This window comes from Cercospora kikuchii (assembly GCF_019650295.1).
Source record: "Cercospora kikuchii DNA, contig_00001, whole genome shotgun sequence".
Lineage (NCBI taxonomy): Eukaryota > Fungi > Ascomycota > Dothideomycetes > Mycosphaerellales > Mycosphaerellaceae > Cercospora > Cercospora kikuchii.
In genome coordinates this window covers 1,108,564-1,129,274 of record NW_025408582.1, presented here as the reverse complement: position 1 = coordinate 1,129,274, position 20,711 = coordinate 1,108,564, and the positions used below count along the sequence as shown (strand labels likewise).

The 20,711-nt window shown below is 52.3% G+C and overlaps 9 protein-coding genes across 9 annotated transcripts; 8 read left to right on the top strand and 1 right to left on the bottom strand.

Moving 5' to 3' along the window:
• Positions 1-477: 477 nt before the first annotated feature.
• Positions 478-834, top strand: CKM354_000037700 (uncharacterized protein; the record flags this gene model as incomplete). The annotated part of the gene is made up of 1 exon (XM_044795463.1): positions 478-834. One exon carries the CDS (start codon positions 478-480, stop codon positions 832-834), a length of 357 nt encoding a protein of 118 aa, XP_044651398.1.
• A 475-nt stretch (positions 835-1,309) lies between these two features.
• Positions 1,310-2,599, top strand: CKM354_000037600 (cell proliferation protein CDC123; the record flags this gene model as incomplete). The annotated part of the gene is made up of 1 exon (XM_044795462.1): positions 1,310-2,599. The coding sequence occupies one exon, from the start codon at positions 1,310-1,312 to the stop codon at positions 2,597-2,599; it is 1,290 nt and encodes a 429-aa protein (XP_044651397.1).
• A 488-nt stretch (positions 2,600-3,087) lies between these two features.
• On the top strand, positions 3,088-4,624 carry CKM354_000037500 (uncharacterized protein; the record flags this gene model as incomplete). The annotated part of the gene is made up of 4 exons (XM_044795461.1): positions 3,088-3,103; positions 3,283-3,391; positions 3,438-3,563; positions 3,616-4,624. 4 exons carry the CDS (start codon positions 3,088-3,090, stop codon positions 4,622-4,624), a joined length of 1,260 nt encoding a protein of 419 aa, XP_044651396.1.
• Positions 4,625-5,170: 546 nt separating this feature from the next.
• CKM354_000037400 (uncharacterized protein) lies at positions 5,171-6,225 on the top strand (the record flags this gene model as incomplete). The annotated part of the gene is made up of 4 exons (XM_044795460.1): positions 5,171-5,218; positions 5,272-5,323; positions 5,376-5,894; positions 5,951-6,225. The coding sequence occupies 4 exons, from the start codon at positions 5,171-5,173 to the stop codon at positions 6,223-6,225; spliced, it is 894 nt and encodes a 297-aa protein (XP_044651395.1).
• A 536-nt stretch (positions 6,226-6,761) lies between these two features.
• On the top strand, positions 6,762-9,989 carry CKM354_000037300 (uncharacterized protein; the record flags this gene model as incomplete). Its single annotated transcript, XM_044795459.1, has 1 exon — positions 6,762-9,989. One exon carries the CDS (start codon positions 6,762-6,764, stop codon positions 9,987-9,989), a length of 3,228 nt encoding a protein of 1,075 aa, XP_044651394.1.
• A 117-nt stretch (positions 9,990-10,106) lies between these two features.
• Positions 10,107-12,737, bottom strand: CKM354_000037200 (uncharacterized protein; the record flags this gene model as incomplete). Its single annotated transcript, XM_044795458.1, has 1 exon — positions 10,107-12,737. One exon carries the CDS (start codon positions 12,735-12,737, stop codon positions 10,107-10,109), a length of 2,631 nt encoding a protein of 876 aa, XP_044651393.1.
• A 1,672-nt stretch (positions 12,738-14,409) lies between these two features.
• Positions 14,410-15,648, top strand: CKM354_000037100 (uncharacterized protein; the record flags this gene model as incomplete). Its single annotated transcript, XM_044795457.1, has 3 exons — positions 14,410-14,429; positions 14,482-15,499; positions 15,544-15,648. 3 exons carry the CDS (start codon positions 14,410-14,412, stop codon positions 15,646-15,648), a joined length of 1,143 nt encoding a protein of 380 aa, XP_044651392.1.
• A 917-nt stretch (positions 15,649-16,565) lies between these two features.
• Positions 16,566-18,267, top strand: CKM354_000037000 (uncharacterized protein; the record flags this gene model as incomplete). The annotated part of the gene is made up of 4 exons (XM_044795456.1): positions 16,566-16,935; positions 16,995-17,265; positions 17,313-18,128; positions 18,180-18,267. The coding sequence occupies 4 exons, from the start codon at positions 16,566-16,568 to the stop codon at positions 18,265-18,267; spliced, it is 1,545 nt and encodes a 514-aa protein (XP_044651391.1).
• Positions 18,268-18,687: 420 nt separating this feature from the next.
• CKM354_000036900 (uncharacterized protein) lies at positions 18,688-20,679 on the top strand (the record flags this gene model as incomplete). Its single annotated transcript, XM_044795455.1, has 4 exons — positions 18,688-18,768; positions 18,820-18,929; positions 18,997-20,433; positions 20,484-20,679. 4 exons carry the CDS (start codon positions 18,688-18,690, stop codon positions 20,677-20,679), a joined length of 1,824 nt encoding a protein of 607 aa, XP_044651390.1.
• Between the last annotated feature and the right edge of the window lie 32 nt (positions 20,680-20,711).

Sequence of the window (20,711 nt, the reverse complement as noted above, 5' to 3'; positions counted from 1 at the left end):
TTGCTGGAGGCGCGTTTCGTGACTTGGTGCCTGATGGAGGGCAGTTAGTTGGCGGCTGTGGGAGGGATCATTGGTTCGCTTGAGGCTGTGCGCGGTGAAGTGAATGGGCTGATTACGCTAGCAGGTTTGGATTGAGTCAATGGGTGTAGGGCGGTGTTGACTTGCATGCATGCGGGCGGGCTTTTTGCTTAGGTATCAATGGTGAGTGCCCTGGTATGACTGTGAGGGTTAGGGATATATCATCATGGTCCCCGGTCGTTTGTTCTCAGAGTTCTTGTTTTCTTATCACGCTGAAGAATCACTACTCTTGCTTCGCAGACAGACATATCACCGCTACGATCTGACAATCGGAGCTATCGATCATCGTACGAAAAGAGACAGTACAAGTACCTCAGTACTCCTTCAAGTCCGAGCTACACAACTTAGTGCTCCACTTGACTCATATCCATCCCTATACCACATAAGAAGTCCGACACAATGTCCATTCTCTGGGATCAACTCTACACCTCTCACACTCAAGTCCCATCGAACCCAGCGAGCAAAGCCTTTCAACAGACAACGATGTATCAAGCAGCAAACGGGGCATCAACATCGACCTCACACTCGACGACTTCAGCAAGTTCAACCAAGTCATCAAAGGCTGGATACGATAAGATGTCTTCAGACTCTGCTTCAATGATGAGTTACTCAAGTACGGCTTCGACGATCGCTTTGATTAAGGACAAGTTCAGGACTTCGAGCTCATCGAAGAAGACGCCTGCGCAGAAGCAAGCGGAGAAGAGGGCTACGAGGATGGATAATGTGACATTGGGAACGGTTTTCGCGTTGAAGTGAGCGGCCTCGAAAGTTAAAGGACTTGAACAGAGGAGGAATGATACCCGGTGGCGATGAGTGGCTCACTTTTGGAAGATCAAAATGTCTTTACTGATACACTTCGACATGGAGCGTGTCTGGGCTCACGTTAAGGCGTCTGGAATGGGCGGATACAATTGAATATGGCGTTTGAGAAAGGAAAAGGACCTCCAGATTGATCATGGTCTTGGGACTTGTATTTCGATATTACTGTATCATGAGATTACAAATGTGAATGTAAGATGCCTCCTATGAGCAATGCACGTCTCACTCCTCTTTTCTCGTCGAATCATCTCGTTGGAAGGCTTGTCCTCGAAAATGCAATCCTAAGGACAGCCTTGCAGGACCCACTTGCCGCTTTGAGAAGGCGCAGCATGTGATTGAGTCATTGGTACATGTACAACACTTCGACTTTCTTTCTCGCTCACGTCACTTCACTTCGACAACAACAACCACCATGCCCCACAGCATCAGCGAGTCGCAAGGCGACGGCGACGAAACTCCTATCAGACTGCCCTTTCCGCCCGTCACCAAGAAGCACATCCTCAACTGCTCATACCATTCCTGGCACCCGAAATATCGCACTCTCACACCAAAGACGCGCCTTGTGCCCCTCACACGACCTTTCGTTGACTACCTACGCGCCGATGGAATCGTCCTACCCGAAGACGATGACCCACCAGCTCAGATGACCTCAGACACCGATAGCGCCTATGTCTCCGCCTCTGATAATCCCGATGCGAACGACGATGATGAGGACGAAGATCCTTCGGCGCAGTGGCGAGAGGTACACCGCGCGATTCGAGCAACGATTGAAGAGTTGGGCGGAGCTGTCATGCCCAAGTTGAATTGGTCTGCACCCAAAGATGCGACCTACATGAATGCCAACACGATGAAGTGTCACAAGCCCAGTGACATTTATCTTCTCCTCAAAAGCTCGGACTTCATCACACATGACTTGGAGCACGCCTACGATGACTGCGTGGATACTTCAGAGGGGGAACAATTGAGTGAGGACGACATCCCATATCACCTCGTTCTCCGCAAGGCGAACCCACATTGGAACCCATCAGTCGAGTTTCGCTGTTTCGTTAGAGACAGAAAGCTGCTGTGCATCTCACAGCGAGATATGAATTACTACCAATTCCTTCACAAGATGCAGGACAAGATTCAATCCTTGATTAGGGAGTTCTTCGAGATCCGACTCCAAGACACGTTCGAGGACGATAGCTTCGTCTTCGATGTCTACATCCCACAGACCTACGACCGCGTTTGGCTGGTTGACATCAATCCGTGGGCCACAAGAACAGATCCGCTGCTATACAGTTGGCAAGAGCTGCTTGAGATGGACGCGCCACTTGAGGAGCCCGAGGATGAGCTTCTGCAAGGCGGCTTTGTCCGGCTCTCCATCGATCCAGCGAAGCGACAGCAGATGATGGACATCCTTGCCAAACAGGAGGCCGAGATGCAGGCAAGTGAATCAACCGAGCACGCCGAGGACAGTGAAGATGAAGACTCGGCCGAGGAAGACCTCTACCTTCCGGAGCTGCGCTTGGTGCACCCAGAAGATCCAGAAGCCGCGATGTTCTCCAGTACTCAGTACAGCGCACACAAGATGCCGAAAGATGTCGTCGACGCAAGCCAGTCAGGCAACGGTCTGGCAGATTTTGCGAAGGAATGGGAGAAGATTTTGGCTGAGCGTCAGCGCGCTGATGCTGCGTATGACAGCGGAGACGATGCTACTTGAATGAATTGACGAAGTTACGATATCATGGTAAGAAGACCCCCAGTTCCCTTTTCTTCCTAGCGTTTGGCATTGCACGGCGAAAGCATTAGGGCGGCGGCGGCAGAGGTTTCGAGGTGTGACGTGGGCAATACATGGCTGGAGGCGACTCAAAGGATTGGAATGGCTGAATATTGCTGAGGCCACGACCAAGAACAGGCTGAAGCGGATGCATATTGGTGGCACATTGGTAAGAGCTCTGCGTCTCAGCTCTTACAGAAAACTGAAGGGCAGACGTACTGGCTTCAGTAAGGCAGTGCAGCGGACCGCGTGCCCAAGGCAGCTTCAGTATGGCAAAAGCTCTAATGAACGCAACCGATCCGGTCCGAGCCCTATCGCCTTCGCTCATCCTCGCAGACGGCTCTGCCTCCTAGTTCTTGCAGGGCCCGGACACGCCCCCTTCCTGTTCGGCGCTCTAAAGCTTCTTTGGTTGTAGTACTTCACTTCACTTGATGGACGTTGACACTAGTAGGCGCATCCTGCATCTCGAATGCGCGCGCGGCATAACGCGCATCGCCAAGCAAACAAAACAGAATGAACGCATTGTTTGCTGCTCCGTGCATATGTTGCTGTTGCTGCTGTTTGATCGCCAAGCAACCTTTGTTTGTCGCGACTGTATATTTGCAAATGACACAGATCGACTATAGCCACTCACAAATACTCCATCGTAGACATGTCGGACGACGGCACTGACGAGTTGGCTGGTTCTCTACAGCATTGCTCTCTGCGCGCGGAGAGCCTCAATGACTCGGAGAGGTAAGATGTGAAGTTCAGGATGTCGGCGGTTGCTAATTGCAGTCAGAACTACGACCACAGCTGCTGATCATTGTGAAAGCGAGGACGATAGCGAGTTCGACGACTCCGACTACAGCGAGAATGACAGCCTCGATGACCTTGCACCACCGACTGAGTTCTCCAAAGACAACAAGTGAGTCGCCGAAGTTCTGGAGAGAAGTCTTGTAGCTGACTATTTGCACCAGGGCGGCGAGCACAGCCACGAGCGATGAATCCCAGGGCGCTATCGAGAATGACAAGACCAAATCTGAGATCCCGGAGCAGCTGATCGAGAATCGCGACCTCGTCTTCAAGCCCATGCAGCCTGATCACGGACTGAAAATCATTCTCGGCAAAGCTGGGCGCTTCCAGAACGTACACTTCGTCAACTGCACCTTCGAGCACACGACGATCTTCGAGAACTGTGCCCTTTTCAACGTCACCTTCACCCGCTGCCACTTTGAAGGGACTCAATTCGTAAACTCAGTCATCTCGAGACTGAAAAGCAGAATTCCCAAGGACAGCGAGCTGGAGATCATCGACATCATTGACATGCATTTCGACGGATTCCTTTGCACCAACACCTTGTTTCGAGATGAATGGCAGCTGACTCAGAAAATTCAAGACCGCGGCCCTTCCCTCGGAGAGACACTTCCAGGAGCGCTAAGCAGACCGGAAGAGGAGGATTGGTGGATCGACAGCGATGCTGACGAGGATTCCGACGAGTCCCCAGAACAATATGCGCAAGGTTTTGGAGGCATGCCAGAAGGCGTCGAGTCTTATGGACAAAGATTGCTTCGATACGCAAAGGCGCATGGGACTTCTTCTTTCGACGTCACATCCAAAGGCTGCAAAGACGATGGTCTGCGGTTCAAGGAGGGACCTAATGAGCTTTACACTGCAGTGAAGTTTCAGGACTGCGTTCTGGATGAGGTCGTCTTTGAGAATTGCGTTGTCTACGGGGTCTCCTTTCAGAACTGCAACTTCAGAAGGGTGCACTTCAAGGACACTGTTCTGATTGATTGTGTTTTCCGGAACTGCACGGCGGACGGCTTGCGTTGGGAGGGTGCGCGGCAAGTCAGTGTCATGAATCTTGGGACTAGATTCGGACCACAAGACAATGAGTGCAATGCGGCGAAACCGAAGGAGCTTTCGGACAGATCCTGGATCTCGTCCTTCGCTCTCACTGATCCTTCGGCGGAATCAGTGACTTGAGCACGCTGGAGCCAGACCTGAGATCGCGAATCGAATGCCGTCGCTCAGTAGGAGAGGCTTCGTCGTGAACTCATATGGCTAGGAGACGCTCTAGGCTGCGGTAGCTGCAGTCACGAATACGAGTCGGGCCTCGCAGCAATCTCGAGCCCGCGAACGCTGTGTATGTCGCTGCGTGCGAGCCCATATGTAGACAGAAATCAATGATGAAACTCTTTTACTGCTCTTCTCCGGAAACGTTCCATCCCGCAACGTTTGGGCGGGATTGAGTAAGGCGCACTGTCATGATACTCGTATGCTCGCAGAAACCTGGGTAGGATGCCACAACCCGCGAACGACATTGTTGGTACACGTTGTCTGAGAACTGTAGTTGGCAGTTGCCTTGCTGTAACTAGTGGTCAAGTGAGTGAGCTATTCTGAGACGATCCCTGCCAACTTTCGAGACCGTTCCTTTTCGAGCTAGCGTGCACCTGCCGCGTCGCGAAAGCTCCCAGTTGTCATCTGGACGAGCAGCTTCACAAGCATCCGCGATCATCGCAATCGCACACAATGGCTGGCCGAGGAGGATATGATGTCGTCGTTGATGTCGATGCGGAGGCAAGGCCATGATTAACTCGCGCAGTCATTCTACCGAAGCTGACGAAACGCAGGGTGATCTGGGGCATACCGATCTGAACGACGACCTCGAATTCCACAATTCCAGTACGCATTTTGGGGCTGCTCATCACTACGCACTGGCTAACGCACCGCCTAGCATTCGATCAGAACAATTCGCGCAACAAGATCCAACCTGACGCAAACCAATCCGGCGGATTCTCCTCATCGAGCGCCGGCCCATCATCCTCCAAACGTTACCTCTGGTCTATCCAATTCTACCAACAATTCTTCGATGTCGATACCACATCCGTCCTCTATCGATGTCGTAACGCGCTTTACCCTCGAACGAACTTCCTCGATGTGCTCGAAGGCAACCCAGACCTGTACGGTCCCTTTTGGATCGCAACGACCGTGGTCGTGATCTTGTTCCTCACAGGCACAATAAGTCAATACCTGGCATATCAGGGCAAGGGACACTTTGCCTATGACTTCAGACTGCTGTCGGGAGCTGCAGGATTGGTCTATGGATACACGATATTTGTGCCTCTGGCACTCTGGGGCGTGCTGAAATGGAGTGGCAGCGAGAGCGCGAATCTGATGGAGTGCTGGGCACTGTACGGATACGCGAATCTGATCTGGATACTCGTGGCGCTTGTCAGTTGGAGTCCGTTGACTGGTGAGTTGGAAGGCAGCAATTGTGCGACGAGGTCTTCGTGTGCTAACTTTGGACAGCTCTGAATTACGCTTTCACAGCAGTCGGCCTGGCTTTCTCGGCTGTGTTCTTAACGCGCAACCTGTTCCCGATTGTATCTGCGATCGACGCGAAGAGGTCAAAAGTGCTGCTCATTGTGGTTCTGGCGTTGCATGCAGGTTTCGCGATTGCGATCAAGATTCTGTTCTTTGCAACTGGTAGCCCAGTCTCCAACGCGGGAGACGCGCCAAAGGACGGCGGTGACGCAAAAGGCGATGCAGCTGAGCAGATGGCACGCTTGCTCTTTCGCGCGTAAACACTACATCGAAAGTCCAATGATACCATGAATAGCGTTAAGAAATGCTCGCGGCGAGCAGACGCTTCACCTTCCTCTTTCATTCCTGCGGCCATTGTGATTTGACCTCCCATATGCTCTGGAACGTTGTGAAAGAAATTCGGATTGCGATTGTCCTCCAGCACATGCTCACAGCCAAGAAATCGGTAAGTTAGTGACGCACTAACGATGACCCCCGCCATCCACCTGCTCCGTCCCCACCGTGAAAATCATCTCGCCGCGATTGCACCTGCTGCCAGCGAACTGCTCCGCGCTCTGCACTTCACTTGACTGCACCCACGAGTGCACATTCATCACTCTTCTCGCATCCACATTAGCATGCGAGCGCGAGACGACTTTCTTAATCCCGACCCACCTCCCGAGTTTGCAGGAGGCAAAACACTTCCGCACAGCACTAACAGCTGAATACCATCACATTTCCACACCCTGCAATTTGCCACGTAGACAACAGTCTATCACACACTTCATCCACTAACAACCTGCCCGCATCTGTCAAGATGGCACCAAAAGGCAAGAAGGGCAAGAAGGGCGGCGATGACTGGGACGAGGGTCTCGGTGAGAGCGCCGACCCGATAGCACAAGCAGAGCAGGAGGCCAAGGCTGCTGAGGCTGGCGAAGAGGAAGAAGGTGGCGGTGGTGGCTTCATGGCCATGCTCAAGAAGAACCGAGAGAAGCGCAAGAAGAAGGGCAAGGTTGCTGACAACGATTTTCTGGAAGGCGAGGACCCGACGCAGGAGCAAGACGCCGATGGCATCCCTGCAGCTCCAGCAGTGGACCTCGCAGCAAAAGCTCCCGAGGAGGCTACCATGGACGATGAGGATATTTTCGCACAGCCAGCCAAGGGCAAGAAGGGCGGCAAGGCAGCACAGCAGAAGAAGGCCGAGCCAGAGCCAGAAGAGGACGGCGAAGAGGGTGGCGGCGGCGTGAAGACCAAGGCACAGAAGGAGAAGGAGAAAAAGGAGCGAGAAAAGCAGCGAAAGAAAGAGCAGGCTGCGGCTAAGAAGAAGGCTGCTCCAGCACAACCAAAGGCAGAAGAGAAGAAAGTCGAAGCTGCAGCTCCGGCTCCATCTCTTGAGCCTCCTGCCGCAGGAGGAAAGAAGAAGAAGCTCAGCCCTGCGCTCGCAGCATTGCAGAAGCAGCAAGAGGAGCTCCGTAGACAACAAGAAGAGGAGCGACGCGAGAGGGAAGAGCTTGCTAAGCGTGATGAAGAGGAGCGAAAGCGTATGGAAGAGGAAGAGAAGGCAAAGGAGGAAGCCAAAGCCGCCAAGAAGGCTAAGGAGAAGGCGAAGATCGAGGAGATGAAGAAGGCCGGCACATACAAGACGGAGAAGCAGCGTAAAGAAGAGGCCCGGCAGAAGGAACGCCTGCAACAAATGTTGGAGTCTGGTGTGAAGGTTGCTGCGCTTGAAGGCGATGCCGAGCCTAAGAAGCCGTCTGTGAAGGATCAGCGCAAGAAGAACCCTCGCAAGGAGGCCGAGGAGCGCAAGAAGGCCGAGCAACAGGCCCGCGAAGAGGAGGAGGCGAGAAAGCGTATGGAAGAATTGAAGTTGAAGGAGGAGCAGGAGAAGAAGCTTGCTGAAGAGGCCGAGAAAGCCAGACTCAACGCCGAAGCCAAGAAGGACGAAGACGACGAGCTCGAAGACTGGGAGGCAATGGCGGAAGCAGAGGAGAATGGGGTGAAGGATAGCTGGGACGCCGAGTCCGGGGACGAGAAGGCTAAGGCAAACGGGAAGGCAGCTGCTCAAGCGAACGGCAAAGACGACGAGTCAAGTTCAGAAGAGGAGGACTCTGACTCTGATGATTCCTCCGAGGATGAGGCAGCCCTCACGGCGGCCAAGAGACAGGCAGAGCAGAGACGACGACAGGCCCAGGAGAAGCGCGAAAAGGAGCGCGAAGCTGCTCTCGCTGCCGCATCCAAGGACAACCTTCGCTCACCCATCTGTTGTATTCTTGGTCACGTCGATACCGGAAAGACGAAGCTGCTCGACAAAGTCCGTCAAACGAACGTCCAGGAAGGCGAAGCAGGTGGTATCACACAACAGATTGGTGCCACTTACTTCCCAGTCGAGGCTCTGCAGAAGAAGACGAACATTGTCAACCAGGATGGTGCTTTCGAATTCAAGGTGCCCGGTCTGCTTGTCATTGATACACCTGGTCACGAGTCCTTCACCAACCTCCGATCTCGTGGTTCATCGCTCTGTAACATTGCCATTCTCGTGGTCGATATCATGCACGGTCTTGAGCCTCAGACGCTGGAATCTATGAAGCTGCTGCGCGACCGCAAGACACCTTTCATCGTCGCGTTGAACAAGATCGATCGTCTCTATGGCTGGAAGCCTATCGCCAATAACGGCTTCCGCGACTCTCTCAGTCTGCAGAAGTCCAGTGTGCAAGGTGAATTCCACGACAGACTTGAGAAGACTAAGCTCGCGTTCGCTGAGCAAGGTTTCAACGCCGAGCTGTTCTATGAGAACAAGTCCATGGCGAAGTTTGTCTCGCTCGTGCCAACATCCGCCCACACTGGAGAGGGTATTCCAGACATGCTCAAGCTTCTCATCACTCTCACACAAGAACGCATGACCAAGCAGCTCATGTACTTGACTGAAGTTGAGGCCACCATTCTTGAGGTCAAGGTCATCGAAGGTCTTGGTACTACTATCGATGTGGTCTTGTCAAATGGTATCCTCAACGAGGGTGACAGAATTGTACTCTGCGGTACAGATGGACCTATCACTACTGATATCAGGGCTCTTCTCACCCCGGCAGAGATGAAAGAACTGCGTATCAAGTCACAATACGTTCACAACAAGCAGGTGAAGGCTGCCATTGGTGTCAAGATTGCTGCCAACGGTCTAGACACAGCCATTGCTGGCTCGCGACTGTTGGTCATGAAGGACAAGAACGACGAGGATGAGCAAGAAGAGCTCGAAGACGAAGTCATGGGAGATCTGGAGAACCTCATGTCGCGCATTTCCAAGACTGGTCGTGGTGTCACTGTGCAGGCTTCCACTCTCGGTTCTCTCGAAGCTCTTCTGGAGTTCTTGCGCGTCTCGAAGATTCCTGTTGCCAACATCTCTATCGGCCCTGTGCACAAGCGCGATGTCATTACTGCATCTACTATGCTGGAGAAGGCCAAAGAGTACGCTGTCATGCTGTGTTTCGATGTCAAGGTCGACAAGGAGGCACACGAGCTGGCTGAGCAAATGGGAGTCAAGATCTTCATGGCAGACATCATCTACCACCTCTTCGACAGCTTTACAGACCACATGAGCAAGCTGGCGGCGCAGAAGAAGGAAGAGAGCAAGATGCTTGCGGTCTTCCCCTGCGTACTCCGGCCGGTTGCTGTCTTCAACAAGAAGGACCCTATCGTCGTCGGTGTGGATGTCGTGGAAGGCAATCTGCGTCTGCACACACCTATTGCCGTTGTCAAGCAGAATCCAGTCACTGGCGTGAAGGACATTTTCACACTTGGGAGAGTGGTATCGATCGAACGCGATCACAAGCAATTGGACATTTGCAAAAAGGGGCAGCCTTCTGTCGCCGTCAAGATCGAGGGCAGCAATCAGCCTGGATACGGAAGGCAGCTGGAAGACAAGGATGTGCTCTACTCGCACATCTCGAGAGCTTCGATTGATACGCTCAAGCAATTCTACCGAGATGAAGTGACGAAGGATGAGTGGGCACTTATTGCCAAGCACTTGAAGGGACTGTTCGATGTCAATTAAACTCGGACGCCGTGTTTGGAGAGAGGGCAAAAATTCACGTAATGATTCGGCGTGTCATGGGTATATAGTATTTGCTTCCACAACAGCTTCACTGTGAGTATGCTATGTGAGGGATCTCTACTTCTGCAAACTCTCCAAGAGTCCATCTCCGTCCTTCTTCGTCTCAACAGCCTTGAAGGCATCTCCAATGACATCAATACCCTTCTCCGCTCGTTCGAACGCTTCAGCGCTGCGGTCTGTCAAAATGGCCAAATCTTTGTCACTGAGCAGTCCCTTTCCATCTGCGACATCTATCCTTTCGCCATCATCTTTACTCAATAACTTTTGCAACTCTGCGAAATCCGCACCACCGGAAGAGCTCGCTCCGCCTAAACTCCTGAAACGACCCTTTTGAATCACCAGTTTTTCTAGTCTCCGCTTACTATCTGCTTTCTCTAGCAGCATTTGCTCCACTGTTCCTTTCGTCGCAAAGCGATAGACAATCACAGGTCTCGTCTGACCGATCCGATGCGCTCGATCTTGCGCTTGTAAATCTTGCTGAGGATTCCAGTCGCTGTCAAAAAGTAAGACTGTATCCGCCGCCGCGAGGTTGATCCCTTGTCCGCCTGCACGCGTTGACAAGAGGAAAATGTTTGTGTCGCTTTCTGGGTCGTTGAAGTCGAGGATTTGTTGTTGGCGGTCGGTTTGGGCTACTGAGCCGTCGATGCGGGATGTGGGCCAGTTACGGAGTTGTGTGCAGTAGGTTTCGAGGAGATCGAGTTGGGTTTTGAATTGGGAGAAGATGAGGACTTTGTGCCCTCGATCTAGGAGTTCGGGGAGGAGGCGGTCGAGGAGGAGCATCTTGCCGGATTCGGTGATGAGGGTTTCGTCGACTGGGGTGTTGTCGTCTAGGTCGAAGGGGTAGTAGAAGTTGTGAGGTGAGTTGCAGCATTGGCGGAGTTGCATGATGGGGTTCTGGAGCTTTTTGTTGGCGAGTTCTCTTTTGGCAAGAGCGAGTGTTTTCGCGCGCTCGGCTTCTTCTTCGTCTGCTGTGTCTTCGGTTTCTTCTGGTTGCGATTCTGGCTCTTCCTCGAGTTGCTTAAAGTACTGTGTATCAGAGACCTCCTCGTACTGCTGCTTCTTCTTGGCTTTTCTCGATCTCGGACCAGTGCTGGCATTTGTGGCTGGTGTTGATGCTCGGCTCGATTTTGCACTCTTGTTCGGTGTTGTCGTATCGTTACCTGCTTTGCGCTTCAGACTGCGGCTCCTTGCGCTCGCGGGAGTTGACGCGCCGCTCAAGCTCTCAACGACTTTGTTCTCCAAATAGGCCCTGCTATTGCCTTCCAGAATTTGCTGGTACAGCTCGCGTTGTGTCTGTGTCAACGGAGCATAGAGAACATATTCGCGCTTCTTTGGCAACGAAGTCTCTACGTCAGCCTTCACACGTCGCAACAGGAATGGTTTCAAAATGGCGTGCAGACTGGAGACCAGATTCTTCTGTCGGTCTTTAGACAGAATCTCTTCGTAGCCTCCCTTTCTCTCCAAAGCGCTGAAGTCGAACCAGGACTCAAATGATTCAAGTTTGTCGAAAATGCTAGGCATCAGGAAGTGCAGCAGTGACCAGAGCTCAGTGAGATTGTTCTGCAATGGCGTCCCAGTGATCAGAAGTCGGTTCGCCGATTGGTACGATTGCAGCTCGCGGATCAAACGGCAGTTCAGATTCTTCAGTCGATGTCCTTCGTCGATGATAATGAACTTCCAGCCAAAATGAGCAAGATGCTTGCGATCATTCATACAAATTTCGTAGCTGGTGCAGACGACTGGAAAGTCTTCTCTACCAGGATTGCGAAGCTTTTTGCGCCGAATTTCTTCTCTCTCCTGCTTGCTGCCATGATACAACACAACCGGTATGCTGGGCGTCCATTTCTTGAACTCGGCAACCCAGTTGCTCGTTGTGCTCAGTGGAGCAGCAATAAGGAATGGTCCATTCACGCCCTTTTCTCGAAGAAATGCTAGGAAAGAAATGGTCTGAATCGTTTTGCCTAGTCCCATCTCGTCCGCTAGAATTCCATTCAATCCGTTCTCATACAGTGAAGTCAGCCAGTCCAGGCCCTCCAACTGATAGGTCCTCATCAGACCGCCGGTGACCAGTTCAGGCTGCTTGGCTGATCGCAAATCTTGCATACCAATATCTCCTGGCTTGATATCTGCATCTTTTGTCTCCTCAGCAAGAGCCTCAGTAATAGATGTCTGCCCAGCTTTTGCTTGCACATCTTCCTTCTTCATATAATCCGAAATCTTGTTTCCAGCATTTGTCTTCTTCGTAGGGCGGCCTCTTCGCGGCAGCTCTTTCTTGTCCCCGTTTGCCACCGCCTCGGACGTAGCTGACGCCCGCGTCGCTCTCGTCTGCTGAGCCTGCGCAGCCTTCTCTGCTGTCTCCTCTCGTTTCAATGCGCGTTTCCTGCTCTTCTCGTCTTTCGCTTCCTCTGCTTCTTCCTGCTGTGTCATTTGCTGAAGCATAATCGTGCTGTACAACTTGCTTTGGCTCAAGAGATATTCCAATGCCTTGTACTTCGTGTCTACGCCCTCGCTGCCGCCTTTGAGATCTTTCTCTCGCTCTGCAGCCAGTCTCTTCTCGCGTTTCTCATCTTCTTTGCGACGCAGCTCAGCCATGCGCGCTTCCTCCTTATGCATGGCTTCTGTCGGTCCATCATTATCGGGCGAGGTCGGTGGCGTTGACTTCGCCGACGTCTCTGCTTCTGAAGACATGGTAAGAAATGCGGTCAATTTTAGACCAAGAATTAATCCAATCCTCGCGTAAATTCTAGCAAGGCATGTGCAGGGGCAAGAGAAGCAGAACAAAGATGGATTTTGCGCCAGCGACACGGTATGCGGTCATCGAAGACTCGAAAGTCAAATCGGCGCGTCTCAAAGACCCTTGCACGCGTTCCTGCACGATCGAGACACCAGATCGACGCTAACATCGCCAAGACTTTACATCATCTGCATGAATACCTTCTTGACAAGATAGAAGAGTACTAATCTTGCCTCTCGGTATTCTTCTCTGCTTTGTCTTGTGAAGAAGTCCTAAAACGCTACCGAAATCCTCATACCGTGTCCGCAAAGCATCATCACCTATATCACCCGTCGCATTGCCTCTTAAAGTCAGCAAAGTCGACTCAAAGTTCGATCTCACAATGATGAATTCCCCGTAAATGTCAGGCATATTGGCTCGGGAAAACATGACATACGTGCCGTCTTCTTAGGTCTTCTGCTCTAATATGAACAAATCATTCGGCGTCGATTTGATCCCGTCAAGAGTATCTCTTGCCCATTCGAGGACGCCATTGAAACGGCATATTGCGAATATCGTAATTGCGATGTCGCCTAGCGGTACGGGCTGCCTTCTATGTGACTCAAATTGTCTTTGGACTGAATGAGAAAGCCTTATGGGTCGTCGGAGTAGTGACGGAAGCAAGCATCGTTGGCATCTTAGAAGAATCGATCGATAACATTCGCATGGTTAGCATATGATAGACCGTGATTGGAATGCTCCATCGAATGTCGGCTACCTTTGCAGGCAGATCGTCAGTAACGAACATGGGTATTCTACTCTGAAACGGGTTGATAGCTCGAGGTTGGCGTCCAGCCATTTGTTTTTGTGTTCTGCTCTCCACTAAAGCAACCTTTTGTCGAGTGCCGTGCCCAAGCTGAAGGATGTTGGGCTCGATGTGAGCTGTAGAGTCTGAGTTAACGAGCATGCGTCAGAGGGAGAAGCGTAGACAGGACAAAATTACCATGCCGAATTTGATGCGGCGCTGATGCATTGTCGACTACGTATTATTCGCCACCATGGAAAGCGCTTGTGCAGGAAGATTGTTGTCTTTATCGTCGCTTGAGGTAGAAATATTGGGCATTGCACCACAGCGGGCAGATAGATGACAGAAAGCGCCAGGGGGGTCGATTGGCAACTCGCTCATGCCAGAATGCACCGCGGCTGATCTTCACGAGTTATTGACTCGCTGCTCTCCATACCATAGTGTCTGTGGTCTACACACGATAGAAGCACGAGTAGAGTCGCAAGATGCATGGCTGAGCGCTGTTTCTTTCAGGAGAATCGATCGGCACTGACTTACTAGTACATGTGAGCTTGTAGCAATGGCAACTGCTCACCATGAGAGTCAACCGCACTGCGCCCAGCTGTGCACTCGAGTCGCAACAGCTTCGCCAGTAGAAGCTGCCTGCGTTCAGCAAAGCGGCAACTTCGCGCTTGCCTTTCAGGCCACATGCAAAATTCCCGCCAAAGCGTAACAGCGCGATGACTCTGGAAATCAGCGAATTCGCTGACCTTCGCCAGCGGTATCGATTGGACAGCCAGCCATGACACACTAGAGTGCATAATTAGAATTTGAAAGAGAACCGCGGAATATCATCATTCGAAATGGCTTCAGAAGCATCCGAGTAAGCGTGTAGAGTTGAGGCCGCGGGCAATACTGACACCTGTCTTCGCTAGCTTTTCTGGGTCGCGCAGAAAAAGAATAAAAACCGTGCGGTTCGCCGAATCTGAACAACAAGGATTCGTCACTGGAGAGAACTTGAACAACGCCTTTCACAGTCCTGCAGCTAGCCCCACGATGGCTACAACACCTACTGAGCGAGCCGCGAAGCGCCAGAAGCGCGCAGAGAACCAGAGCCGCGTTGGCGACAGCAAGACCGATAACGACCGGGGCGCCAACGGCAGTGGTCCACGACGCGCGAGGAACGGCATGATCTTGCCCAGCTTCTCACCCGAGAATTTCCTGATCGGCCGATGGAACCCACCTGCCATGGACCTCTCGAGTTTTCCAGATATCGCCCCAAGTCGCCGCGCAGAAAAAGCTCGAAGGGATGACCTCGAGCGCCGGAAACACGTCGACGATGGCTCGGATGATTGGTATGACTTTGAGGGCAGGGTGGCGTCATACACTGAGCCGTGGGGGAAGGATAATGGCCAGATGGCCAGAGCCATTGCATCGAATTTCATGGACCGTGCCAAAGTCGCGCACTGGGCATCGCGCAAGTGGGCAGATTTCGAGGATGACGAGCTGACCATCCGAACACAAGCAGCGGCGCATGCTGAACCTGACCCAGTGAAGCGTATGGAGCTTCTCGCCGATTCTCTGTGCGAGGTGTCCAGGCTCGAGGTGTTCGAACTGATCAAGGAGCGGCTGTGCAATGAGATCTTCCTCGAGGTGTACGACCACAAGCGTCTTGCGTCAGAGCGCGACAGGGAGGACAGTGTCTTGTATGCTATTGCGCATTCAGGACGCACACGAGTCTTTCCGCAAGCCCAGCGCCAGCAGATTCCCGAGGGAGAGAAGACGGTGAGGACCTTTCAGCCCCAGCCCCAGTCGACAATTGGGACCTTTTCCGCCTCTGATAAGGATCGCAGAGCAGCAAATCATCGTCTACCGATCTTCATGGCCCAGTATAAAGACGCTGAGGAACAGACAGAGGGGTCTGCCAGGAGGAATTCCTGGTTTTCAAGATTCGTGAGTGAAGATGGTTCTTCTGTGTTGTAGCGTCCCGCTGACAGATTGCGTGGTGCCGCAATTGCGGAGAAGAGCTAAATGACGGACGCTGTCCAAGGTGTAAATTTGTTGAGGGCATGGACGACGACGAGCCGGAGTTCATCTTGTGATGAGGTGAACAGGCTCATCGGCAGCAGCTCGCTGCGAAAGGCGTTTTATTGATATTGCTGGCTGCGACCAGTGATGGATTAATACTGCTGGCCGGCACGGCTGCTGGATCAATACTGCGGGCTGCAATAGGCGTTTATGGGTGCTGCTGGCTGTCACGGTTGTTGGGAAGGTATAGCAGGTGTGCAACGAGACGCGTTCACTGTAGGCTGTAGCTCTCACCATTGGCACCAGATTATGATTTGCTTCTCGTACTTCTCTTCGGCGATGTAGCCAAGCGCGGCGCTATGCTTGGAACTTCCTGTTCGGTGCCGGAGGTGGTCGACCGGCTAAGGGCGTGTGGTGTGGGCTCTGGCAAAATCTGACAGAGCGCTAGTCTGACAACCGGGTGAAGTTCGTGCAGGTGACAAGTGAAATGATTGAGAGATGAAGTGCAGGGATGAGAGAAGCTGGTTTCAGAGATGCAGCGCAGGAGTGCGGAGAAGGTGACATCGTTCAGGCACACCCGCACCCAAGCTGCTCCACGAAGCACTTCGTTTGGTGCTTGTCTCCACACCAGCACATCCGCATGGAGCCGTGCAGTATTTGCAGTACGCCGATGAAATAGCTATGGTACAGCAGAAAACACCCGAGTGGGCAGATGGATAACAAGAAAATGCGATGAGACCGGCTTACAGGTCCAGAACAAGATGAAGCGCGTGGGCGACATGGGACATCCACGCGCACGGCTCATTATTGCCCGGAAGTCCTGCTCGTGTCCACTGGCACACAGCATGCTACCTTACCACCAAGCGCCGCATGAGCGCGCCGATCACTCATCGTCATGTAGGGCACGATGTAGAACATGTTCTCGAGCGCACGCTGCCCACCTTCCGACCCGTCTCTCATCTCACCTTCCCTCTCCCCTTCGACGCCCACCATGGCGCTCAAGTACATCCTCCCCAGCGTCTCCTACCTGACTGCTGTCCTCGCAGCAGAGAACTTGACCTGTCCAGATTATTCGGTTTACGCGAAAGAACGACATGAGCCATACTCTGAAGGCACATACCAGCTCTCCTACCAGCGACCCGTGACGAGATGTCGAACATTCAATTCTTCCGTAGTGGAAGCGGCTATTGAGCGGATACAAGGCGAAATCGCTGATCCGGACTTGAAGAGGTTGTTTGAGAATGCGTTTCCCAACACGTTGGATACTGCGGTCAAGTGGAAGGGCACGGCTGCTGGGTCGGATGAGGAGTTGACATTCCTGATCACGGGCGACATTGATGCGATGTGGTTGCGAGACTCAGGTACTTGCAGATATGATGGAAGTCTTGAGAGAATATCAAGCGGCTGACTTGGAACATAGCCAACCAGGTGCAGTCCTATCTGCCACTTCTCGAGGCATCAAGTGAAAGCAACTCCCTGGCATCGCTATTCCGAGGCGTGATCAACCTCCAGGCGCGATACCTGCTCTTTGACCCTTACTGCAATTCTTTCCAGCCCCCTGTCGAGTCTGGCCTCAACGCGAGCTTCAACGAATATGCGGCCGAAGATATTGTGTTGCCAAAATATGACAACACTACTGTATTTGAATGCAAATATGAGCTTGACTCGCTTGCTGCATTCCTGCAGGTCTCGTAAGTAGTGACCACGCATGAAAAAAGGCCTCGCTCACATGAAGTAGATATGATTACTACCAAGCCACCCAGGACGCCGAGTTCTTTGGCAAATATCAATGGGTGAAGGCAGTAGAGGCCGTGCTCAAAACTGCAGAGGAGCAGATGGTCGGCTCATACGAGCCAGACGGGCGAGTATACAACTTGACATACCAATTCCAAAGACCGACGACCCGATCCACCGAAACACAGGCCAACAACGGCTTAGCCAACCCCTTCAACAACGGTACTGGCCTTGTGAGATCTGCCTTCAGACCAGCCGATGATGCAACAATTTACCAAGGCCTGATTCCGAGCAACATGCAGTTCTCGCGCTACCTAGCTGCTACCGCGGATATTGCTGCCAAGATCAGCGGCCAGGAAGCTCTTGCTCAGAAAATGCGCGATCTGTCCGAAAGCGTCAGAAACGCAATCTCAAACTACGGCATTGTCGAAATTCCAGGCTATGGAAAGGTGTACGCATTCGAGGTTGATGGCTACTGGGGACAAAACATAATGGATGACGCCAACATCCCATCGCTGCTGTCCGCGCCTTTCTTGGGTTATCTCAATGCCAGCGATGAGGTTTATCAAAATACCAGGAAGCTGATCTTGAGCGCATCGAACCCATACTTCATGCGAGGCCCTGTCATCAACGGCATCGGTGGCCCACATGTTGGTCCAGGCTATGCGTGGCCCATGGCATCGATTGTGCGAATCTTGACGAGCAGTGACGATGCAGAAATCACAGAGCAGCTGCGAGAGATTGTGAGCAGCACGGATAGGCTCGGACTGATCCATGAGAGCATCAATACGTTCAATGCCAGCGATTGGACAAGACAATGGTAAGTGAACCTTGCAAGTGAAATGCTAGCGTTGTTACTAACACAATACAGGTTCTCATGGGCAAACGGACTCTTCGGCCAAGCCATTCTGGACTTGAGCGACCGCAAAGCAGATATCTTGAAGCAGAGCTTCCAGTGAAAAGTAATATAACAGGCAAAAGCAGATGCTGATTACAGTTCTACTGCGTTAGACCACGCGTAATTCTTGTACACAGTCTTTGTTCTTTTAAAATCTTCTCTTTCCAAATGTTCTGCTCGTGCGAGGAGTGGTATGTAAGGGAAGGTGTTGGTGGCCATGGCCGGCAGCACTGCATGAGCTGTCCGTCAGGCGCTGATTGTATTCGCACCTTTCATCTCGTCTGGTACTTCGTCTTCGGAATACTATGTCATGAACGACCACTGTGCTATGTGGGACGCGTCAAAAGTCTATGCCTGACACCATATGTATATACAAACCGAAGAACGGGTCGTACCGCGTGCCGAAGTGAGAGCCCCTCTTTCCTTCCTCGCGTCCATTCCCTTTCGTTCTGACACAACTCCAGCATGAGGGCGAAAAGGCATGGATCAACCAGCCCGAGACGACGGCAGAGATGGGCCCCACTCACCCAATAAACGCAAAAGATCGTTCATCGCAAGAAATGTGCATCTCCCTAACGACCCAGTGGCTACAAGGCACTGACGCCTGACGCAGGCTTGTCAAGCATGTCGCGCCAAGAAGACCAAATGTGATGAGGATTCGCCTTGCAGACAATGCCGTACGCTCGGTATTGACTGCATCTATAACGAAAGCCGAGCATTCAAGTGAGTTTGCGTGACCGAACATTTCTGCCAAGCGGCTTACATTCTACGGGCACGAATCCTCGCTCAGCGTCATCTTAGCCGCCATCAAACGCATCGAGACGAAGATCGATACTGGGCCAGATGTACTCCACAGGAGATCAGTTCCCAGTGAGACTCAGTCGGACGATGCGAGAACTCCTCAAAGGCGACAGGAGCCGTACGCATCTCCACTCAGCGAACCGCAGCCGGCAAATACATGTGCTGAAAGTGATCGTGTGAAACTGTCGTTCAGTGCGCATCGTATCATTGATTTCGCTTTGCAGACGACTGAGCTTGATAACTCCTTCGACAGACTACATCTGGAGTCCGAGCGATCCATCCTGCCACCCTGTAGTGCAGTTGGCCATAACAATGGCACTTCGACTTGGCTTGCAGACTTGAGTCTTTCAAAGGTGAAACGACTCTGCGATTTGTATTTCGAAACCTTCAACCGAATCGCGCCGATCCTGGACTATGAGTCTTTCTCGCGGACGCTTGGTGTGGCAGTGGAAAGTGGGTTTGGGATCAAGCAGGAATCCTGCTTGCTGCTGAATGTGCTTTGTCTTGGTAGCTTGGCTCAATACGCATGGGCAGAGGGAGGTTTCAATTCAGTCAGTGGATCGAGATATCGTGAGCCGCTGCCTCCAGAGCCTGGTGTTGAGCATCCATCTCCTCAGGAGAACGCCGATGCGCTGCGATTCTTCGACGAAGGGCGAACACGGATTGGCTACCTCCTTGCCGAGCAAGATTTGGAGACATGCCAGTACTTTCTCCTCTCTGCGACTGTATATGCGGTACTACTACGACCACTCGAGGAATGGGCTATGATCAGACACGCCTGCATGATCAGTGCCTCGTTTTGGTCATCGAACCATGATACTTCCGACAGCTACTGCGTTGACATGCAACGCAGGATCTTCTGGAATGCGCTCATGAGAGAGACAATCATCACAGATGAGCTGGAACTGCCTCGGAGCCCTCTACAAGACCTTGAAGGACGTGTCTCACTTCCAAAGTTCGTCCCGTACAACGACAAAAGAGCAGACCAAGGTAGCCCGGATGAGTACTACCACTGTCACTATCTTGCTCAAATTGCAGTACGAATTATCATGACGCGTATCCGAGACGAGCTCTTCTACAACAATCCATCAGTCTATCTGGCCGAAGAACTGCATCACCAGCTCGAGCAGTGGCGCTCAAGTCTTCCGCGATCGATTCGCGCTGACTTTGACAGTGATTCGAGTTCCCATGAGCACCCCTCGCAAACTGTTGCTGTCGCAATGCTGCAGACTCGCTACTGGGTGTCAATGTACCATATCGGCAGACCGTTCCTGTACAAGGCCATCACAAATCCGGCTGAGCTTACCTTCAAGGATCTTGAAATCTGCCAACGCTCTATGTCTGCTGCTGTTGCGTGGTTCGCGGCTTATCGGCGATCTCTCACGATGCGCAGCTATACGCACCTGATCTTCTTTGTGTGCAGTCAGTAGGTGCGGCATGGACATTGATTTTGCACTGAGACTGACAACCAGCTAGGTTATTCGGACAACTGCTAATAACTCATCACCTGAAATCGGCCACAGACGATAGAATTCGAAGTATTGCGCCCGAAGTAGTGGACGACTGGATACGCGAGGCCCTCGCTTTTATGAAGACTACTGCACTTTGCAATCCCACTATCGCCAGAGATGTGAGAGTGCTCTCTAAGCTATTTAGCTCGGCATCGCTATGAGAAGGATGCTCACGACATAACCTGGAGCCAAC